This window comes from Sturnira hondurensis, unplaced genomic scaffold, assembly GCF_014824575.4.
Source record: "Sturnira hondurensis isolate 20B ecotype Veracruz unplaced genomic scaffold, ASM1482457v3 Scaffold0007406, whole genome shotgun sequence".
NCBI classification, from domain to species: Eukaryota; Metazoa; Chordata; class Mammalia; order Chiroptera; family Phyllostomidae; genus Sturnira; species Sturnira hondurensis.
This window is the reverse complement of record NW_028080037.1, coordinates 12,180,530-12,198,694: the sequence shown is the minus strand read 5'-3', so window position 1 is coordinate 12,198,694 and position 18,165 is coordinate 12,180,530. Positions and strand designations below refer to the sequence as shown.

General features: G+C 41.9%; 1 protein-coding gene across 3 annotated transcripts in view; it reads right to left on the bottom strand.

Annotated features, from left to right (window-relative positions):
- The window catches only part of CORO1C (coronin 1C), a 78,323-nt gene that overhangs the window by 39,744 nt on the left and 20,414 nt on the right, over positions 1-18,165 (bottom strand). For all 3 annotated transcript variants that reach the window (XM_037052342.1, XM_037052343.1, XM_037052341.1), the window contains exon 2: positions 8,244-8,443. In XM_037052342.1, the coding sequence (XP_036908237.1) occupies positions 8,244-8,438 (195 nt within the window). In that variant the 5' untranslated portion in view covers positions 8,439-8,443. The remainder of the gene's footprint in view (positions 1-8,243; positions 8,444-18,165) is intronic.

Sequence of the window (18,165 nt, the reverse complement as noted above, 5' to 3'; positions counted from 1 at the left end):
CCTGGTGCTCTCCCCCTGCATCCGCCACCCGCCCCCCCCACAACACTCCCCCACCCCACCCCGGCCTCCCAGCCTTTCACAGCCCATACTATTGACAGTTAAGGTGTTAGGGGCATCAGACAGCTTCTATTTCAGGAGGCAGTGAGTGGGCATCCCGGACACATCAGGACACTGACAAGAATAAAATCCCCTGCCCATAACACCAAAGCCACCAGGGGCCCAAAGCCCACATCTATGCTTGTCCCAGTGGAGCGCCGCTACTCGTGGGAATGGAAATGGCCTGTTAGCAATGCATACTAAGGGGGTGCAGCCAGTGCAAACCCGGCAGGTGCGGGTTAAAAGCACCACTGGGAGACTGCCACTCCTGAACTAGTCCACAAAAGAAGGCCGCTACCACCACAGCTCCCGGCACTTAAAGAAGCCCTCAAGAACGTGAACTGCTGCGATTTCATCATCGCTGCTGTTTCCGCACAAGGCACAGTATAGACAAAGTACTTTCCAAACCTTAAGACAATTTTCCGAGCTGACAGAATCAAAGCCCTGACTAGCTAATGTTTTTGTTATTAAGTCTTCTAATCCTAGAGAAAGATGCAAAGGATTAAGTGTCAATTATACCGAAGTTTCTACACAAAAAATCTTTCACACTCAGTGGGGAAAAATGTTAATAAAAAATATACATGTACAAGTCAAACAAAGACTCGGAGACCTAAATTCTAATCCCTGAAAGACCCACAGCCCTGGGCAATCACTCCATTTGCGTTTCGATTTCTGCCGCTGAAGAACAGAGGCAGCAGCGCAGTCCTATCACATGCGAGACCAAAACTGTTCGGGAGGGCCCCCCAAGCACATTCTGATGCCATTCGGGGTCTCATTCTTTAGACTGTGACATGAAGTCACTCTCTTTTCCTGAAGCCCATACAGAGGAAGCGTGCAATGTTGTTCCAGTTATAACAATAATCCGAGAAATGAAGACCAGTGCTTATTCTGGTTCTCCTCCATAAAATGATCACGGAAAACACCAATTTTGCACTATTTACAATGGAAGAGAAGGGGGGAAAAGAGCCAAGAAATGTGATTTTCTATCAAAAAGCTACCCTTCAGCTCCTCTTAGTCATCCTCCAATCAAACCTCCCATTTTTCCAATACTGGAAAAGTCCACCTAAGTAGCCAGAGACCCAGGTGCGCGAAGGCGGAATGTGGCTCCCACCTCACTTTTGCTCCCCCAGAACCTCCCAGAACAGAGCGACTCTTCTAACTCATCAGTGTGGAGGGCTGGCGGGGCTCCTCCCGTTTCATCTCTAGCTCCCACACGCAGGAAAAACCTGAGTTCCAACGGAAACTCTCTGTGACGTCTTCCCTTGACGTCTGAGCCTCAGGTGGAACTCATCTCTCATCACTGTCAGAACGCTTGATGCACACACAAAGCTCTCCACTGGAGAGATCAAGGTCAACTGTTATCAAAGCTTGTTAAGAACAAGAACCCAGCACCAGGGCATAGCACAGAGCAGATGCTCAAATGTCTAAGGAACAAGTACGTGAATGAATGAACGAAGGTGATTTTTTAAAGTACTGTTTTAGATTTCACTAAAGCTTAAACAACAATTAGCTCTTTATATATGCTCTGGTGATATTACTGACAATAGTTTTTAAAGTAATCTGAATATTAAAATACTGTAGTAAGTTCATTGTAAAGCATTTTGAAAAAAGTACAGGTATTATAAAGAAGAAAACAGAAATCCCCTTTAGACCCACCACCAATCTTAACATCCCAGACTTTCTCCCAAAACCAATGACATAATTTGAAGTTATATATGAGATAGTGACTATGACCTTGTAACACATTTTTCAGGTTACATGACAGTATCACGAAACATAAGGATACTGTCATATAACCAATTTCTCTTGCTACTGTATAGAATCCACTAATCAGTCATTTAAGATGTTTTAAGAATGTTGTGTATCTATCTGTATTGATATATTTACATATTTTTTCAAGAAGTGGAAAGAGTACTTAAACCTACCAGATGGCTTTTTAGGTCATTGGGAAGTACGCATTTATTTATCCATTATGTGACCTAACATTACGAATCAAGCACCATATTCTGAGATTACAAGTACAAGTTATTAACTGCTGCTTAACTCTAAAGCTTACCTACCCCAAACAACAAACACTTACTAGCTCACACGGTTCCTGAGGGCCAGGAGCGTAAAAGCAGCAGGTATCTGGGGGGTCCTGGCTCTCGACTCTCCTGAGCCAAGGTGTTGGCCGGTGCTACGGGATGCACTTGCAAGATGGCTCCCTCGCATTTGCTAAGTTGGTGTTGGTGTTGGCACCTGGTGATAAGTCCTATGGACCCCTCCACAGAGCTGCCTGGAGCATGGAGCCTCCAAGAGACCAAGTGGAAGACAACACGCTTTTATGACCGAGCTCCAGAGTCAAACTCCACCATCGCAGCACATCCTAACAGTTATGCAGTCAGGCCTATTTAATAGGCCTGCAGGGGCTGTCCAACGTGGGCATGAAGACAAGGAGGTGAGAATCACTGGGGGCTGCCTTGGGGGCTGCCCCCACAACAGAGCAGAGTAAGGCCAGATTTCGGAGAGCCTGTTATCAAGAGCTAGCAATCAAGCAGCCATCCGGTTTGTGTCCTCCACGCAAGTGAATGTCAGGAGATCAAGAGTATGTCATTCTAACTGCCTTCCCCTTATCTGTGAAGTGACAAGGAAAATAATGACAATACACTGTCATAATGCAGCCCGTGGTACTAGCAGCATGGACAAGCAGCTAAGAACCCCAAGAATGGTTTCTACTGCCTCGGTGAATTAGAGGTAGCACATGAGTTAGACACTGAACAGTTAGAGGAGACACCCAGAATACTGACTGCAATGAATCAGTATTTCTTCCTCAGTAAGTATGGCGGAGAAATGCTCTAAAGCAGTCCCGCCAACCCAACCTTTGTGAGAGAATGAAACCCTAATGCCCCAAGGGAGGTGCTATAAGTAATTAATTTCTTTCCCATGCATCTAGAAGGCACAGCTATATCCCATCCTTGAGAGAACTAAGCAAATATTCACTGAAGTGATTTCCTTAGGGCTAAAGGTTTTCACAAAAGCCTAGTTAAAAGTGCAAAATGAACTGAAAAGATCATTCACAGACATAAATACAGCAAGATCTCAACATTCCCACGCACGGTTCCGAAAATAAATGGCAGAATCACCACTGTATATAAGGTGTAAAACTTTCACAGCTACACCTGAGGAGCTAGCAGGAGAAAGAGATCGTGACCCAAAAGGCCGACAGAGCCCTGGCCACGCCCATCCATTAGGGCCCAGAGCAGAGCCGCTCTCCCAGGCAATGAAAGGGAGGATGAAATGAGCCATCGCTCCAATACTCCCAGGTAAGAACAGTCAAGGGAGGAAGGGAGAAGGAAATCAGGGGAGGTAGGAGCCCTCCATCTTGCCCATCCAAGTGACTTTCTCCATCCAAGTGACTGCTAGGAGATCAAAGGCATATACTTCTAACCAGCTCCCCTCACCCTTGTTTGCCGAAGTTCAGGATGTGCAGATTCGCCGTGATCTGGAGTTTTGGCGCCTGTGTGCACGTGCACCCAACCACAAACACTGGTGTGTCTGCATGTCCCACGTGATTCATTCACAGCAGGGCTGGGAATGCCTCAGTCCCACATCACGAGTGCGGCTACTCAACACAGGAGAGGCTTGTTCATGCCCACGTGGTCGGGTGCACAGGGGGCTGGGATAAGGCAGTTTATGGGGTTGTAGAAAAAAAAAATCCCTAGAGCCAAAACCACAAAACCAGCTTCTGTTCAGCAAGACTGCCATCATTCAGCCTCTGAAAGAACAAAGAATAAGAAAATGTACCGAGCCACACCTTGAAAAGTCGGGGCAGAGTGGCATGCCATAGCTTGAAGGGAGCATTACAGAAGAGATCCCGAGTCACGTGTGCTAGCCTAAACCGCCCCACCTCTGGGCTGAGTGCTTTCCCTGTTCCTCTGGCAGTGACTCCTAAAATCCTGCTCTCTCTAATGGGACCTCCCTAACAGAAACCTCATAAACCCTTCGGTTAAAATAAGCATCTGTCCATTCCTAAGCTTACCTCTTGCTATGTATGTGTTTTAATATGTGTGTCCCTTCCCCTCTCTCCATTTTTTAGGTTGAGACCTGGACCATGATTCTCCCAGAATCTCGCCACAAACTTCAGGAGGTTGTGATAATGAACCCTCCTTACTGCTAACACGGACTAGCCTTGAAGAGAAATTCATGGAAGACCATGGTTTTACATGGGAGCCTTTCTGACAGTGTCACTATACATCTTCAGATCAATTATGTATTTTCAATATTAATATGTACAGAGAGCCATAGTATCAGCAAGCCCAACCTGCCTGCCAATAATAATAATAATAAGTAGGGGGAAACTTACCAGAAGTCTCTGCAATAATTACTACAAACCATATCCCTAATTGAAAACTAAAATTAAAAAAATACCCATTTCCAAAAGTTCATGTTTAGAGTAACCCCAGACACTATCGACAGATACCGGAGCCCCATACACACCCTAGAGCACCATTTCTTGTGGTCTTGATTTCAAGCATCACTTTATATTATATGTGGGAATTTGGTTTTTCTTCACTTTTAAACAAAAGCAGCACCTCATTATAAAACTATTTTAAAGTTGCTAAAATACTGAAGTTGTAGGATCTCTTTTCCAGGGCTGAGCCCTACATTAGGATTAATGGGTTCCTCATGTTCTTGGGGTCCCCACCATATGGACCCTTCAAGGCTGCTAAGAGGAGACAAACAGCTCAGTAGCGACAATCTTCTGACCACAGAGAAACTAGATGCGAGCGCTCCTGGAGGGCAGAGATGCTGGCAACCAGGAGACACTTGGTTTATGGATGTTCCAACCAACTGACACATGTGAACAGTCAAAGACAATGGAGGGCTTTGTATTGTATGAACATCTGTAAAAATGGAAAACTTATGGCACTTATTCAAAGATAGATAGATAGGTGTCAAGACGGCAGTCGGCAGATGGAAATGCAGTAGGTTTCCTGACAATGTGGACACAGTTCTATTTTCTAGCAGCAGCTGATGCCCAATTTAGATAATAACTAGTCCAGAGATGGTCCTTGGGAAGAAAAGGAAGGGGAGCATCACTGATGTCTCAGGGCTCAGCACCGGCTTTGGTGGAAAAGCAGCCACAAATAAAAAGGTACCTGCTTTCCAAAGTTCCGTGTTGGCACTAAGGAGGGGGAAGAAATCAAACGGCAGCGTGGCCTTTGTTAATTTTGGGTACCAAAGCAGCTGAATTAGAAATTAATTTATAACTGAGAACCACAGGAGAGTCACTTCTGAGATTACCTAGAGTTCCCAAGGCAGAAAATCACTTTTACATACAACCCCTCATATTACAGATGGAAAAATGGAAAAGCAGGAGGACAGACTGACATATCCAGGTCCCACTGTAAGTTAAGTGACTGAGCCAGGACTAAACCCCAGGCCCTGGCTCCCCAGTTCCTAGACCTTCGATCTTTCCTCTATACCACACTGACCCCAAGGGCTAAATACACTAATTCACAAAAGTCCCACACAGTACATGTAAATACGTCGACTGTAAAAGTCAATAATCCCAAGTAATGACTTTATTTCCAACGGCTCTCATCTGGCTTAGTTTATACCAATGTTACCGCCTTCGAAATAAATTAATATTTAAGGAGCAAAGCCACACAGACAACATTACAGCCTGGGAAAGACCCTTGAGGCTCCTCCAAAAATCAACACTTCATCCAAACATGACTATTTTTAAAACAACTTATTCTATCCTAACCCCCATATAGCTGGTTAAAGAACAAAATACTAAATTCTATTTATTAAGTGCAGTCCACTTAATGCAAGTGAAAACCAAACTGTAAGCTACAGTTAGCTTAGGAACCACACACAGGTCTCCCTTAAATGGCATAAATGAAAATCAGTTTCCCATGGTTTGTAAAAGACAAGATGGACTCACAGAGATTTCTGGGGATGCAGAACTTGAAGAGAACTATCTAAACTCAGAGGAAGATTTAAGAGTTTACTTTGAGCCCTGGCTGGTGTAGAGTGCTGGCCTGTGAATCAGAGGGTCACCAGTTCAATTCCCAGTCAGGGCACATGCCTGAGTTGCAGGCCAGATGCCCAGTAGGGGGCATGTGAGAGGCAACCACATTCTGATGTTTCTCTCCCTCTCTTTCTCCCTCCTTTCCCCTCTCTAAAAATAAGTAAAATCTTTTTTTTTTTTAAAGTTTATCTTGGGCTTCTCAATTGGCTTAATTTCTTTGAAGTGCTGCCCTCCGACCCCACAATCTTAAATCTATCTCTCAGTCTATAAAAGATGAAATAAAAACTCTTAACTCCTCCCTGGCCAAGTGGCTCAGCTGGTTTGAGCGTCATCCCGTACACCAAAAGGTTATAGGTTCAATCCCTGGTCAGGGCACATACCTAAACTGTGGTTCAATCCCTGGTTGAGGAATGTATGAGAGGCAACCAATCAATGTTTCTCTCTCTATTGATGTTTCTTTCTTTGTCTCTGTCTCTCTCTTGGTCTCTTAAAATCAACAAACATATCCCCAGGTGAGGATTTAAAAAACAACAACAAAAAGACAAGAAAAAATACCTCTTAACTGCGAAACAGATCACAGCACTCAATACCTTATCTGGGCTGACAAAGCCAAAACGTCTGCTCAGCTGGCCACCAAATCCACAACTAAAAAGTCAGGTTTCCAAATGTTCCTTGCACTCTGTGAACAAATCAACTGAAAAGTTGTGAAGACCAAATGTAATTGGTATTAAATTCAAGCTATGACTCCAAGATCAGGTTTAAGTCCACTTATAATAATGTCATGTATTATTTGCCACTAAACAACCATGTTCTCCACAGAAATCAACGTATCCAAGTAGAAAATTAAATTTCAATTTAATGCAAACATTCTCTTTCAAGTATCATCAACGACTCTGCCATAAGGAGATACATTTGAAAACACACACCAAATGTGTTCCCCAAAGTCAGCCATCCCCTATTTCTGTAGGGAAATGGCCCTACGGTGAAATATCACATCAAACCAGTCACTAAAGTAGAAATCAGACGTTAAAACAAGTCAGTCATGAGCATCTGAGAGAAAGCAAAATACAAGAAAACTGGAACTTTTCCCAGTGAGAGTTTTTCCGAAGGAAAAAACACCAAGACGGGAAACCATACTTTGACAGAAAACTGCTTTATGGGAGCCGCTGTCAGAATCACACGGTCCGTGGTGACGAGAGGCGTGCCTAATGCGCATGGCCTGGACTCAGGAAGGCCCACTGCTCCCAGCAGAGTGGAAACAGCTGGAATGTGACCCGACACCTGCATCCTCACCAGCACCGAGACCTTATCATAGAGCTCAGGACCCACCAAACTTTTTTCCTCCTAAAGGCTAAACTAGAAAATTACTCTTTCCAGGTTCTGTCTCACCACAGTAATCCCCATTCCCCTGCCTCCCCGCCCCCAATTATTTGTGACTTTGGGATTTCCTGCTAAAACAAGTACAGATTTTTACCTACAATATTTAAGAATAGTCAGAAAATCACACATCTTCTCTCTGCTCCCTCCCCTATCCTATTGGCGACCGCTCTCTGGATAGGGAAGGGAGGACTGGGAAGCCCACTGAAGTAGGTCACACGAAACACTTTGGGTAATGACCCTTTATTTCCACACTTGTTAACACTGTTTAGGTCCTACACTGAAATGTACTGTTTTCCAGACTTGAAATCAGCATTACCGAGGACATTCCCTTGTGCTCTCATCCCACTTACCATTCAAAAAACCAAAAAAGGCTTAGTCCTCATGATTTCACACGGAAAAAAAGGACTTCAGAAATTTCTGCACATGTAAAAACACGTGTTTTTAAACTGTACTTTTTGGAAAAACATGTTTGTGAAAAGCAGATGCCTACTAACCAATCATAAAATTCCTCGCCTTCCCCCACTCACAACATCATTATAATAATCTTTTTCATCCATAGAGGGCATGCCCAGAACAGAGTTCATTCTGTTTAATGATTCTCTATTAGAGAAAAACTGATGTGGTTGTAAACCGTCTGGAAGGAAATCTCAGTTACATGAGAGTCTAATGGTCTGGACAGTCACATGATTCTTGGTGAACTGTCAATCTGTCTCTTCTGGTGGGTAACAGACTGCAAAGTCAGGTTACTTACCTTATGCAAAGGGAGCACCAGGAACGCGCCTCCCCCACTCGCTTCTATGATTATGGCAACAAATCTGGGATTGACAGCACAAAAGGAACTATCCCAGGTCACTCGAGAAACCCGGATGTCATCATAACACTGGTCATTTTTCACCGCTTGTCCAAATACATGCCGAAACTTGCTCTGTCGTACCACTCGCCTCATTGTGTCTGTAGAAGAACAAAATTATGTTAGAATCATGCACCTAACTGCAAGTTTTACTTTTATAAATGAAAAGCTCAAGTAGAAAAAAACCGAATGGTATGGCATTTTTGTCCGCTCTCCTAAAAAGTAGCCAAACGGCAAATCCAAAATTCCTTTAGCAGCACAAATCCGGAGAAAACTGAAGAATGCGTCAGGGAAAGAATTACAAAGAAATGAAAATTTCCTAATTCAAGGTCCAGAAACTGCTCACCAGTTTTAATTTCAAGAAAAAGATCAAGGCAAAGAACAAAGGAAAATTAGCCTTTTACGATTGGATTGGAAGTGAAAGATAATTAACTCCAGCCTTCCCCTTTTGTAAATAAGAAAATGCCAAAGTTAAGTTATATGGTAGACTTGAAGCTCAAGAAACCCCCTCAAAAACATTATAATACTGTGACTTTTCTCTCCATCTGCCAAGGTAATTTTTCAGGGTAATTTTTGCTTGGTTGTTTTGAGGGTTTTTTGGTAGGCCACTGAGAAGCTGGTTTTATTGGAAGAGGATCAATTCAGCATCCCTGGCATATGGGAGATGCCAGCCTGAGGTTTCTAGAAGAAAAGTAACCTGCCCAAGGTCACTCAGCTAATCAGTGCTGGATTCCAGAGACCAAGGTTTCCTGGTGTAGCTTTTCAGTTTCCAGCATTTCCCCAGACATCAGCACTCTGCTGTCTGAGAACTGCGCCCACTCACAAGTGTTTCCGCAAGACCAACTATGTGTAGTGGAGAATTCAAGAAACACTAGGCAACCACCCTCGTCTTTAAGAGCTTTCAACACAGGCTTAATAATCAGAGCAACTCAGAACCAAACTCCTGGTGCTGAATGCGACCAGCAGTCTGACTAAGGCAGCTGATAGGTCAAATGGCAGGTCTCAGGAAAGAGTAGCAAGGGTTTGAGTGGAGAGTAAGGTGATAAGCATGATGTGTATAGGACGGACGACAGGAGGTCAAACGGTGGCATACTAGACGTATTAGACAGGAGGAAGCTAAAAGGTGCAGGGCTAAGCAAGCGCTGTTACGATAAACCTGGCCTGGAGAGGCCTGGAAGGACTGTGGCAGTAGCTGTTGGGCAGAGGACGCTCCTCAGGGAGAGGAAATGAAACCAGGATGGGTTTTCCCATCATTCACGTGGGGGCGGGGTGGTATTCCTGGGCTTACTCATGGGTCCTTTCAGATTCCAAATTCCACTCGGGTGTCTAACAGACACGTGCACTGAAAGCTCATGCTTCAGGATCAACAGGCCTCAGCAGGTGGCTTCCTAGCCTGCATCCAACGTCATTTTCCTACCTGCTAATGTAGGACATTCTGTTCATACTGGCTAGGATAGAAGGGGCCTGGAAAAAACTTCAGTGGAAATGGAGCATATTTGAACCTTGACAACTCAGCTGAAAACCAGTCACCCTGACCCCCATGCACAGAGGAGGGCTGGCACCAGCCATGCCAAACGGGGCATGGGGCAGGATGCTGCTGACTCCTTCCCTCCAGTTCCCTTTCTCATGGCTCTGGGACCACTGCTAAATGCAGAGAAAGTGGGTCTATTTTTGCCAGAGCCTCCTTCTACCCTTCCAAGGAATGTGCAAAAGTAACCCCTCTCCTATAGCCCGGGGCATGTCGCTGGGCAGGCAGTTGAGCACCCATGTTCCCCAGCCCGGCGGTTGCCTGACCTTTCTAGCTGACTACCAGACCGTACATTTAAACTACTGGGTAGGGGAGATGGCAAGTAATTTGCTTCCACTTGGCCAGGGTCCTTCATCTGTTAAGCAGTGCAAATAATTCTCAAGCATGAAGAGCTCCCATGAGGTGGTGAAACCACAAGAAAAGCACATCCATACAAAAGCCAATGCACAGCCAGACGGTTTCAGGATCCATGTCCCGACACGACCATCTGTACCAGTTAGCAAAAGCTCAGATCCCCACCCGCACACCTTCCAGCAAGTGTTTCAAAAGTAAGTTAACACAGAATGAAGAATTGCACCATATGTCAGAGTTAATATCTTTCATATATAAAATTTTCACAAATTCAAAACATGAAAATCCCAACAGAAAGTTACACAAAGAACAAGAAGAGGTAATTTACAAAAGAAATACAAATGGCATTTATCTCCACTCCTTCCCGAGAATCTAACAAAATGACAGCCAAGGAATAAAAGCAGGTATAAACACAGAAGGACGAGGGAAAGGGCACTGGAAAGGGGCCTAACGGGACAACACAACCTGGGAAGATGGAAAGCTATCAAGTCCGGTAACTGACTTGAGTGCGAATGTTCTCCACTCAGCCTAGTGCCTCAGGAGAGGCTCATAAAAGGATGCCAAGGCCCACTGCAAACCCCAGAGCACTCAGGGAAACTGTCTCTAAAGACAGGGATGGGGGAGAGGGGCTGCAGAGAAAACTGGCTGAAGCCTAAGTCTGAAGCAGCTAAACACCCCAATCACCTCCTCCACTACTGCATAATCAGAGACTGCCCTGCACCTGCTCCCGCACCTGCTCTAGCAGAAGCCAGACTGCATGCCCTGGGCAGGACGACACATAGCACAGGTGGGCACAGGTATGAACAGGTGTCACACGACACTGTGGTTCTGTACACTGGAGCTTCCTGCCTTTTGTTCCTGGGGCTTTCAGAACCCTGACTGCCAGGCCTAGACACCAACCGCCCTACCTGGTAGATCAGAACTCACCTCTCGCTGTGAGGCCCACCTAATGGTGGATAAGCTAGATACCATCTAATCTCACCAATGACATAAACATTAATAAATATAAATATGTGAAGTGGTTTAAATGTGTTTGTTCATCAAAAGATATTACACAAATCTGCTGGCTGACTTACATACTAAAATACTTTTCAAAGTCATTTCTATATTATACATACTGACAACTTATTTTCATTCTACCTACATGGAGTCAGAATGATACACAGGTTCTTTTGCTACAGCCATGGATTAGAGTGTTAGCTACAGAGCAGAGACGGTGAGAAAAGACAGTGCTTCCTGAGTGCTGTGCTGACTGAGCCAGGCATGTCCAAGTGAAGCTTGAAAGGCAGTGTGAGCCCACTCACATCCAAGGTTGAACCTGATCTGGGTTAGCTATCCACATGGCACAGCTGCTTTTGCTGCACGCAATAGAGAAAAGCAATTAAGAGGGCAGGCTCCAAAGTCTGACAGCCCTGTGAGTGAGAAGCACAGCTGTACCATTTACTTCCTGGCCATGGCTCAGTAGGGCAAGTCAATGAATCTCCTTAAGTGTCAGATTCTCTCTCTGAAAATGGATAGAGTACGTATAAAGCGATCACTAAAACAAGCACTTGGTGATGGGAGCATAGCAGGAGATTCAGATGTTAAAGCACCTCCCACGGTTAGAGATACGTGTCTGATTATACAGTAAATGTCAGGTAGAAGGTGTCCAGATTCAAATCCTAGCCCTGTCATTTATCAGTAAATTACTTAACCCTTCTGAGCCCCAGTTTCCTGGTCAATAAAACAAAGGGAATGATACCTACAATAAGAACTAAAAACATCTAACAAAACCCAGGTCCAGGTGGCTTCACCACTGCAGTCTATCAAACATTTAAAGAATGCTAGACCTGGCTGGTGTAGCTCAGTGGATTGAGCATGGGCCTGCGAACCAGAGCATCACGGTTCCATTCCCAGTCAGGGCCCATGCCTGGGTTGCAGGCCAGTTCCCAGCAGGGAACACACGAGAGGCAACCATACATTGATATTTCTCTCCCTCTCTCCTTCCCTTCCCCTCTAAAGTTAAATAAATAAAATCTTTAAAAAAAAAGAATGTCAGTTCTTCACAAATTCTTCCCAAGAACAGAAGAGGAGGAAGCACTTTAAAATTAATTTTATGAGACCAGTATTAATCTGACACCAAAATCAGATAGTAAGACATAACCCCCAAAAAGTGGACAAATATCTCTCATGAATGTAGATGCAGAAATCCTCAACAAAATACTAGCAGACCAAATCTAGCAATGCGTAAAATGCATTATTATACAACATGACCAAGTGGGACCTATCCCAAGAATGCAAGGTTGGTTCAACATCTGAAAATCAATGTAACATGTATCAAAAGAATTCAAAAATACAGCTCACATGAACACATCACATAGAAAAGCGTTGGACAAAATCCAACATTCTTGCATGAAAAAATCACTCAACAAGCTAGAAGGAAACTTCTTCAAGCTGAGTTTTTAAAAACATCAATCGGCCCTGGCTAGCGTGGCTCAGTGGAGTAAGCACCGGCCTGTGAATCAAAGGGTCGCTGGTTTGATTCCCAGTCAGGGTGCATGCCTAGGTTGTGGGCCAGGTCTCCAGTAGGTAGCACTCGAGAGGCAACCACACACTGACATTTCCCTCTCTCTCTCTCCCTTCTCCCTTTATTTTTATTTAAAAATAAATAAATGAAATATTTTTTAAAAAGCAATTGTATTTCTGTACATTCATTACCAATGATCTAAAAAATGAAATTAAGAAAACAATTCCATTCAGAATATTATCAAAAAGAAAAAAATACTCAGGAATAAACCTACCCAAGAAGGTGAAAGACTTGTATATAGGCACCCTTCATTTTATTATGTTTGGCTTTACAACAATACACAGGTGTTGTGTTCTTTAAAAATTAAAGGGAAGACCCTCCACTAGCAAAAAGATTACAACTCTCTTTATTGCAATACTTGCTTTTGTTGAACTGTACCCGCAATATCTCTGAGGTATGCCTGTACTAAAAAACTACAAAACATTGCTGAAAAAAATTACAGAAGACACAATTAAATGTAAAGACCTCTTGTATTCATGGATCAGAAGACTTAACATTAAAGTGACAACACTCAAATTGAGCTACAGATGCAAATCAAACCCTATCAGAATCCCAACTGACTTTTTTTTTAAAGATTTTATTTATTTATCTCTAGAGGGGAAGGGAAGGAGAGAGGGAGAGAAATATCAATGTATGGTTGCCTCTCGTGGGTCCCCTGCTGGGAACTGGCCTGCAACCCAGGCATGGGCCCTGACTGGGAATGGAACCGTGATACTCTGGTTCACAGGCCCACGCTCAATCCACTGAGCTACACCAGCCAGGGCCTGACTTTTTGAAAACTGACAAACTGATTCTATCGGGTTGGCCAAAAAGTCCATTTACTTTTTTCCGTAAAATAAAAGACACATTCTTCACTGTCACCAATAATTTTATTGATTTGGATATTCTGAGTATAATGGCTATCTCCTGCTATTGGCTTCTAGTGGGGAGAGAACAAGGGCGCCGCTAAACATCTTCCAATGCATAAGACAGCCCCCCCAGTAAAGAGTTACTTGCCCAAAATGTCAATAGTACCAAAAAACTTCGCAAACCATTTCCGACATGTTCCATCAGTCACAGCACCTTCTCCATACACTGCACAAATCTTTTTTGCATTTCAGCTGCATGTTTACCTTTCTTGAAATAATAAAGCATAATATCCTGGAAATGCTGCGTATTTTCTTCCATCTTCAAAATTACAATAGGTGTACAAAAGTTTACCAATTCTGGTAAGTTTTTTAAATGCACGCTGATATGACAGCTGTTCCAATACGATCTAACAAAATTGTTTCGAATGTAGTTAAAGACAACTAAGCACTACTAAAGCCATCATATGGAAAAAACTAATGGAACCATTTGGCCAACCCGATAAAATTCATTATGAATTGCTAGAGACCCAAAAGTAGCCAAAACAACCTTGAAAGAGAAGAACAAATTAGGATTGGAATATTATTTAGCAATTAGGAAGATTCAAGCTTCCTGATTATAAACTACAAAGCAACGCAAATCAAGACAGTGAGGTATCAGAGTAAGAACTGATCAATAGAAGAAAATTGAAAGTCTGGACATAAATTCACACATCTTTAGTCTTAAGTGGTTTTCAACAAGGTACCAAAACCATTCAATGGGGAAAGAATAATCTTTCCAACAAACAGTACTGGGATCACTGGACAGCCACATGCAGAAGAGGTTGGATCCTGACCTCACACCAGAGAAAATAATTAACTCAAAATGCACCAAAGACACAGCTACTAAGAGCTGTAAAAACCATAAAACTCTTAGAAGAAGACATAGGAATAAATCTTCATGATCTTGGATCTGGCAAAGGATTCTTAGATTAGACACCAAAAGCACAAGCAACAAAATAAACAGTAAGTAAACTGGACTTCATCAAAATTTAAAACTTCTCTGCTTTCAAAATTTAAAACTTCTCTGCTTTAAAGGACGCTATCCAAAGAAACAGAATGGGAAAAAATTTTGAAAATCATGTTATTTGATAAGGCACGTGTATCTATAATATATAAAGAATTCCTAAAACTCAGTAATGAAAGACAAATAATCCAATTTAAAAAATGGGCAAAGAACTTGGTTTTCTTCCAGAGAAGATTTACAAATGTCCAACAAACACATGAAAAGATACTGGACATCATTAGTCACTGGAGAATGTAAAGCAAAACCACAATAAAATACCTCTTCACACCCACTAAAATGGCTAGAATTGAAAAGTCAAAATATCAATGTTAATGAGGATACAGAGAAATCAGAACCCTCACACACTGCTTGTGAAAATGTAAAATGGCGCACCTGCTTTGGAAAGCAGTCTGGAAGTTCCTGAAATGGTTATACAAAGAATTACCATACGACCTAGATATTCCACCCCCAGGAACATACCCCTAAGAATGGAAAGCAGGTATTCAAACAAATATTTGTACATCAGTGTTCACAGCGGCATACTCATAAGAGCCAAAGAAAACAACTCAAGTTAGATATCCATTAGATGAGTAGAAAAACAAAATGTCATACATAGATACCATGGAATATTATTTGGCAATAAAAAGGAATGAAGTACTAATACTCCTAAGACATGCTACAACTTGGATTAACCTTGAAAATATTACACAAAGGGAAAGAAGCCAGTCACAAAAACCTACATAAGATTACATTTATATGAAAGTCCAGAACAGGTAAATCTACAAAGAAAGTACTCATAAATTAGTGCTTGCATGGGAGGGGACTGGTACAGGGGGATAGAAAGTTATGGCTACCATGTACAGGGTTTCTTTTTAAAGTGATAAAAATGTTCTAAAATTGACTGTAATGGTAATTGCACATATCTGCAAATATACTAAAAAGACACTGAACTGCATACTTTAAATGAATAAACTGTATGGTTAAGTGAATTATATCTCAATAAAGATGGTTCTTTTTAAATCTGCAAAGTGCTCAGCATAGACTCCGAGAAATGTCAGCAATTATTATTTAAGAGCCCACTAACAGGTTTCTCTACCCAAGGGGGGGGGATAAATTCTCTACTGATTATGGGCTAAGAGTGTAATTTTCACATAAGAAAACCAGCTTCAATTTTCAAGGACCCTTTGCAAATCTTTTTCTCTCACGTCAGCATGGTATTCACTACACTTAAATTTCTCTAACAAAGGGAAAAATGGGAACTATCTCAAATAGAAAAACTCCTCTCTTCTTAAGACTGCTGCCAAAATGATATTCGCGTTTCACCAATTTTCTAAATGTTTAGCTATAAATTGCTAAATTGCAATGTCATACTATCAAACTTAGTTCTTTTGTTAAATATCTTGTTCTAAATTACACAAGTATCCCCCAAACAAAAGCACTTTATAAATTAATTCCTCAATTATATTAAAAAGAATAAATGAAAGAAAAACTAAGGAAATACTAGGTACAATTTTAAATGTCTTATCAGACAGAGTTTGACCTTGGAGAACTTGCCTANATTATATCTCAATAAAAATGGTTCTTTTTAAATCTGCAAAGTGCTCAGCATAGACTCCGAGAAATGTCAGCAATTATTATTTAAGAGCCCACTAACAGGTTTCTCTACCCGGGGGGGGGGGGGGAATTCTCTACTGATTATGGGCTAAGAGTGTAATTTTCACATAAGAAAACCAGCTTCAATTTTCAAGGACCCTTTGCAAATCTTTTTCTCTCACGTCAGCATGGTATTCACTACACTTAAATTTCTCTAACAAAGGGAAAAATGGGAACTATCTCAAATAGAAAAACTCCTCTCTTCTTAAGACTGCTGCCAAAATGATATTCGCGTTTCACCAATTTTCTAAATGTTTAGCTATAAATTGCTAAATTGCAATGTCATACTATCAAACTTAGTTCTTTTGTTAAATATCTTGTTCTAAATTACACAAGTATCCCCCAAACGAAAGCACTTTATAAATTAATTCCTCAATTATATTAAAAAGAATAAATGAAAGAAAAACTAAGGAAATACTAGGTACAATTTTAAATGTCTTATCAGACAGAGTTTGACCTTGGAGAACTTGCCTACTCACAATGTCTTTCAAGAACAAATTCCTAAAACTGCACAGCACCTCTTCCTCACATTTGGATAATCTGGAGAATCATAACAGTATTAAAGAAGATGATGTAGCAATTAAGTCATTCATTAAGTGAATCAAAGAATGTTTATAAATGTCAAAACAAATTGATTTCAGATAGGAGGAAATGCAACTCGGTTTGTAAATTCCACAAAACGTGGGAATTACAAACCTTACCTTAGGCCTTATAACATGCAATTTATCATTCTGCCCATATTTTCAGTAAGACTAGGACCACTCTAGAATGGTTTTCATGATGATAAAAACTGGTATGCCTCTGAAAGACAGTGTGAGGACAGGTCGGAAGTACAGGCTCAACCATGAAACGCACTCTCTGGAATTTGGCTGACACCTCTATTTTAGAAACAGGGACAGTCGTTTCCCCAGCCCAATTTTCCAGGATATACTGAAGGACAAAGAAAGGGGATTAAGAGTTAGGTCTTGATTGTCGAGCAACTATCATAATAAATCTTTTTCTTTTATTTTGTCTTTTCCATAGTCACCATGCTGTACATTACATCCTCAGGACTTACTAATCTTGTAATGCTAAGCCTGTAATTTTGACTACCAACACCCATTTCACCCACCCCCACTCACCTGCCTCTGGCAACCACTGATCTGTTCCGTTTCTATGAGTTCCAGTTTTTCTTTAATTTTTAGAGTCAATGTACAAGTGATACATACAGTACTTGTCTTTCTCTGTCTGTCACATTTCACTTAGCATAATGACCCCAAGATCCATCCATGTGGCCACAAATGGTAGGATTTCCATCTTTTTAATGGGTAAATAATATTCCACCATACTGTTATACATCTCTCGTATTTTTTTTACTTTCTTTTTTAAAATGTCTTATTGACTCTGCCATTATAGTTGTCTCATTTCCCCCTTCATTCTTCTCCACCCTGCACACCCACTCCCTCCTTCCCCCTTTAGTTCATATCCATGTGCCACAAGTTCTTTAGATTCTATATTTCCCCCACTATTCTTGTCCTCCCCTGTCCATTTTCTACCTACCACCTATGCTACTTATTCTCTGTACCTTCTTCCCCCTTCTCCTCCTCCCACTCCCCTGTTGCTAACCCTCCATGTGATCTTCATTTCTATGGTTCCACTCCTGATCTAGCTGTCCTCTTAGTTTGCTTTTATTTTAGGCGTGGTTGTTAATAACTGTGACTTTGCTGTCCTTTCACTGTTAATATTTTCCACCTTCTTTTTCTTAGGTAAGTCCCTTTAACATTTCATATAATAAGGACTTGGTGATGATGAACTCCTTAAATTTGTCCTTATCTGAGAAGCACTTTATCTGCCCT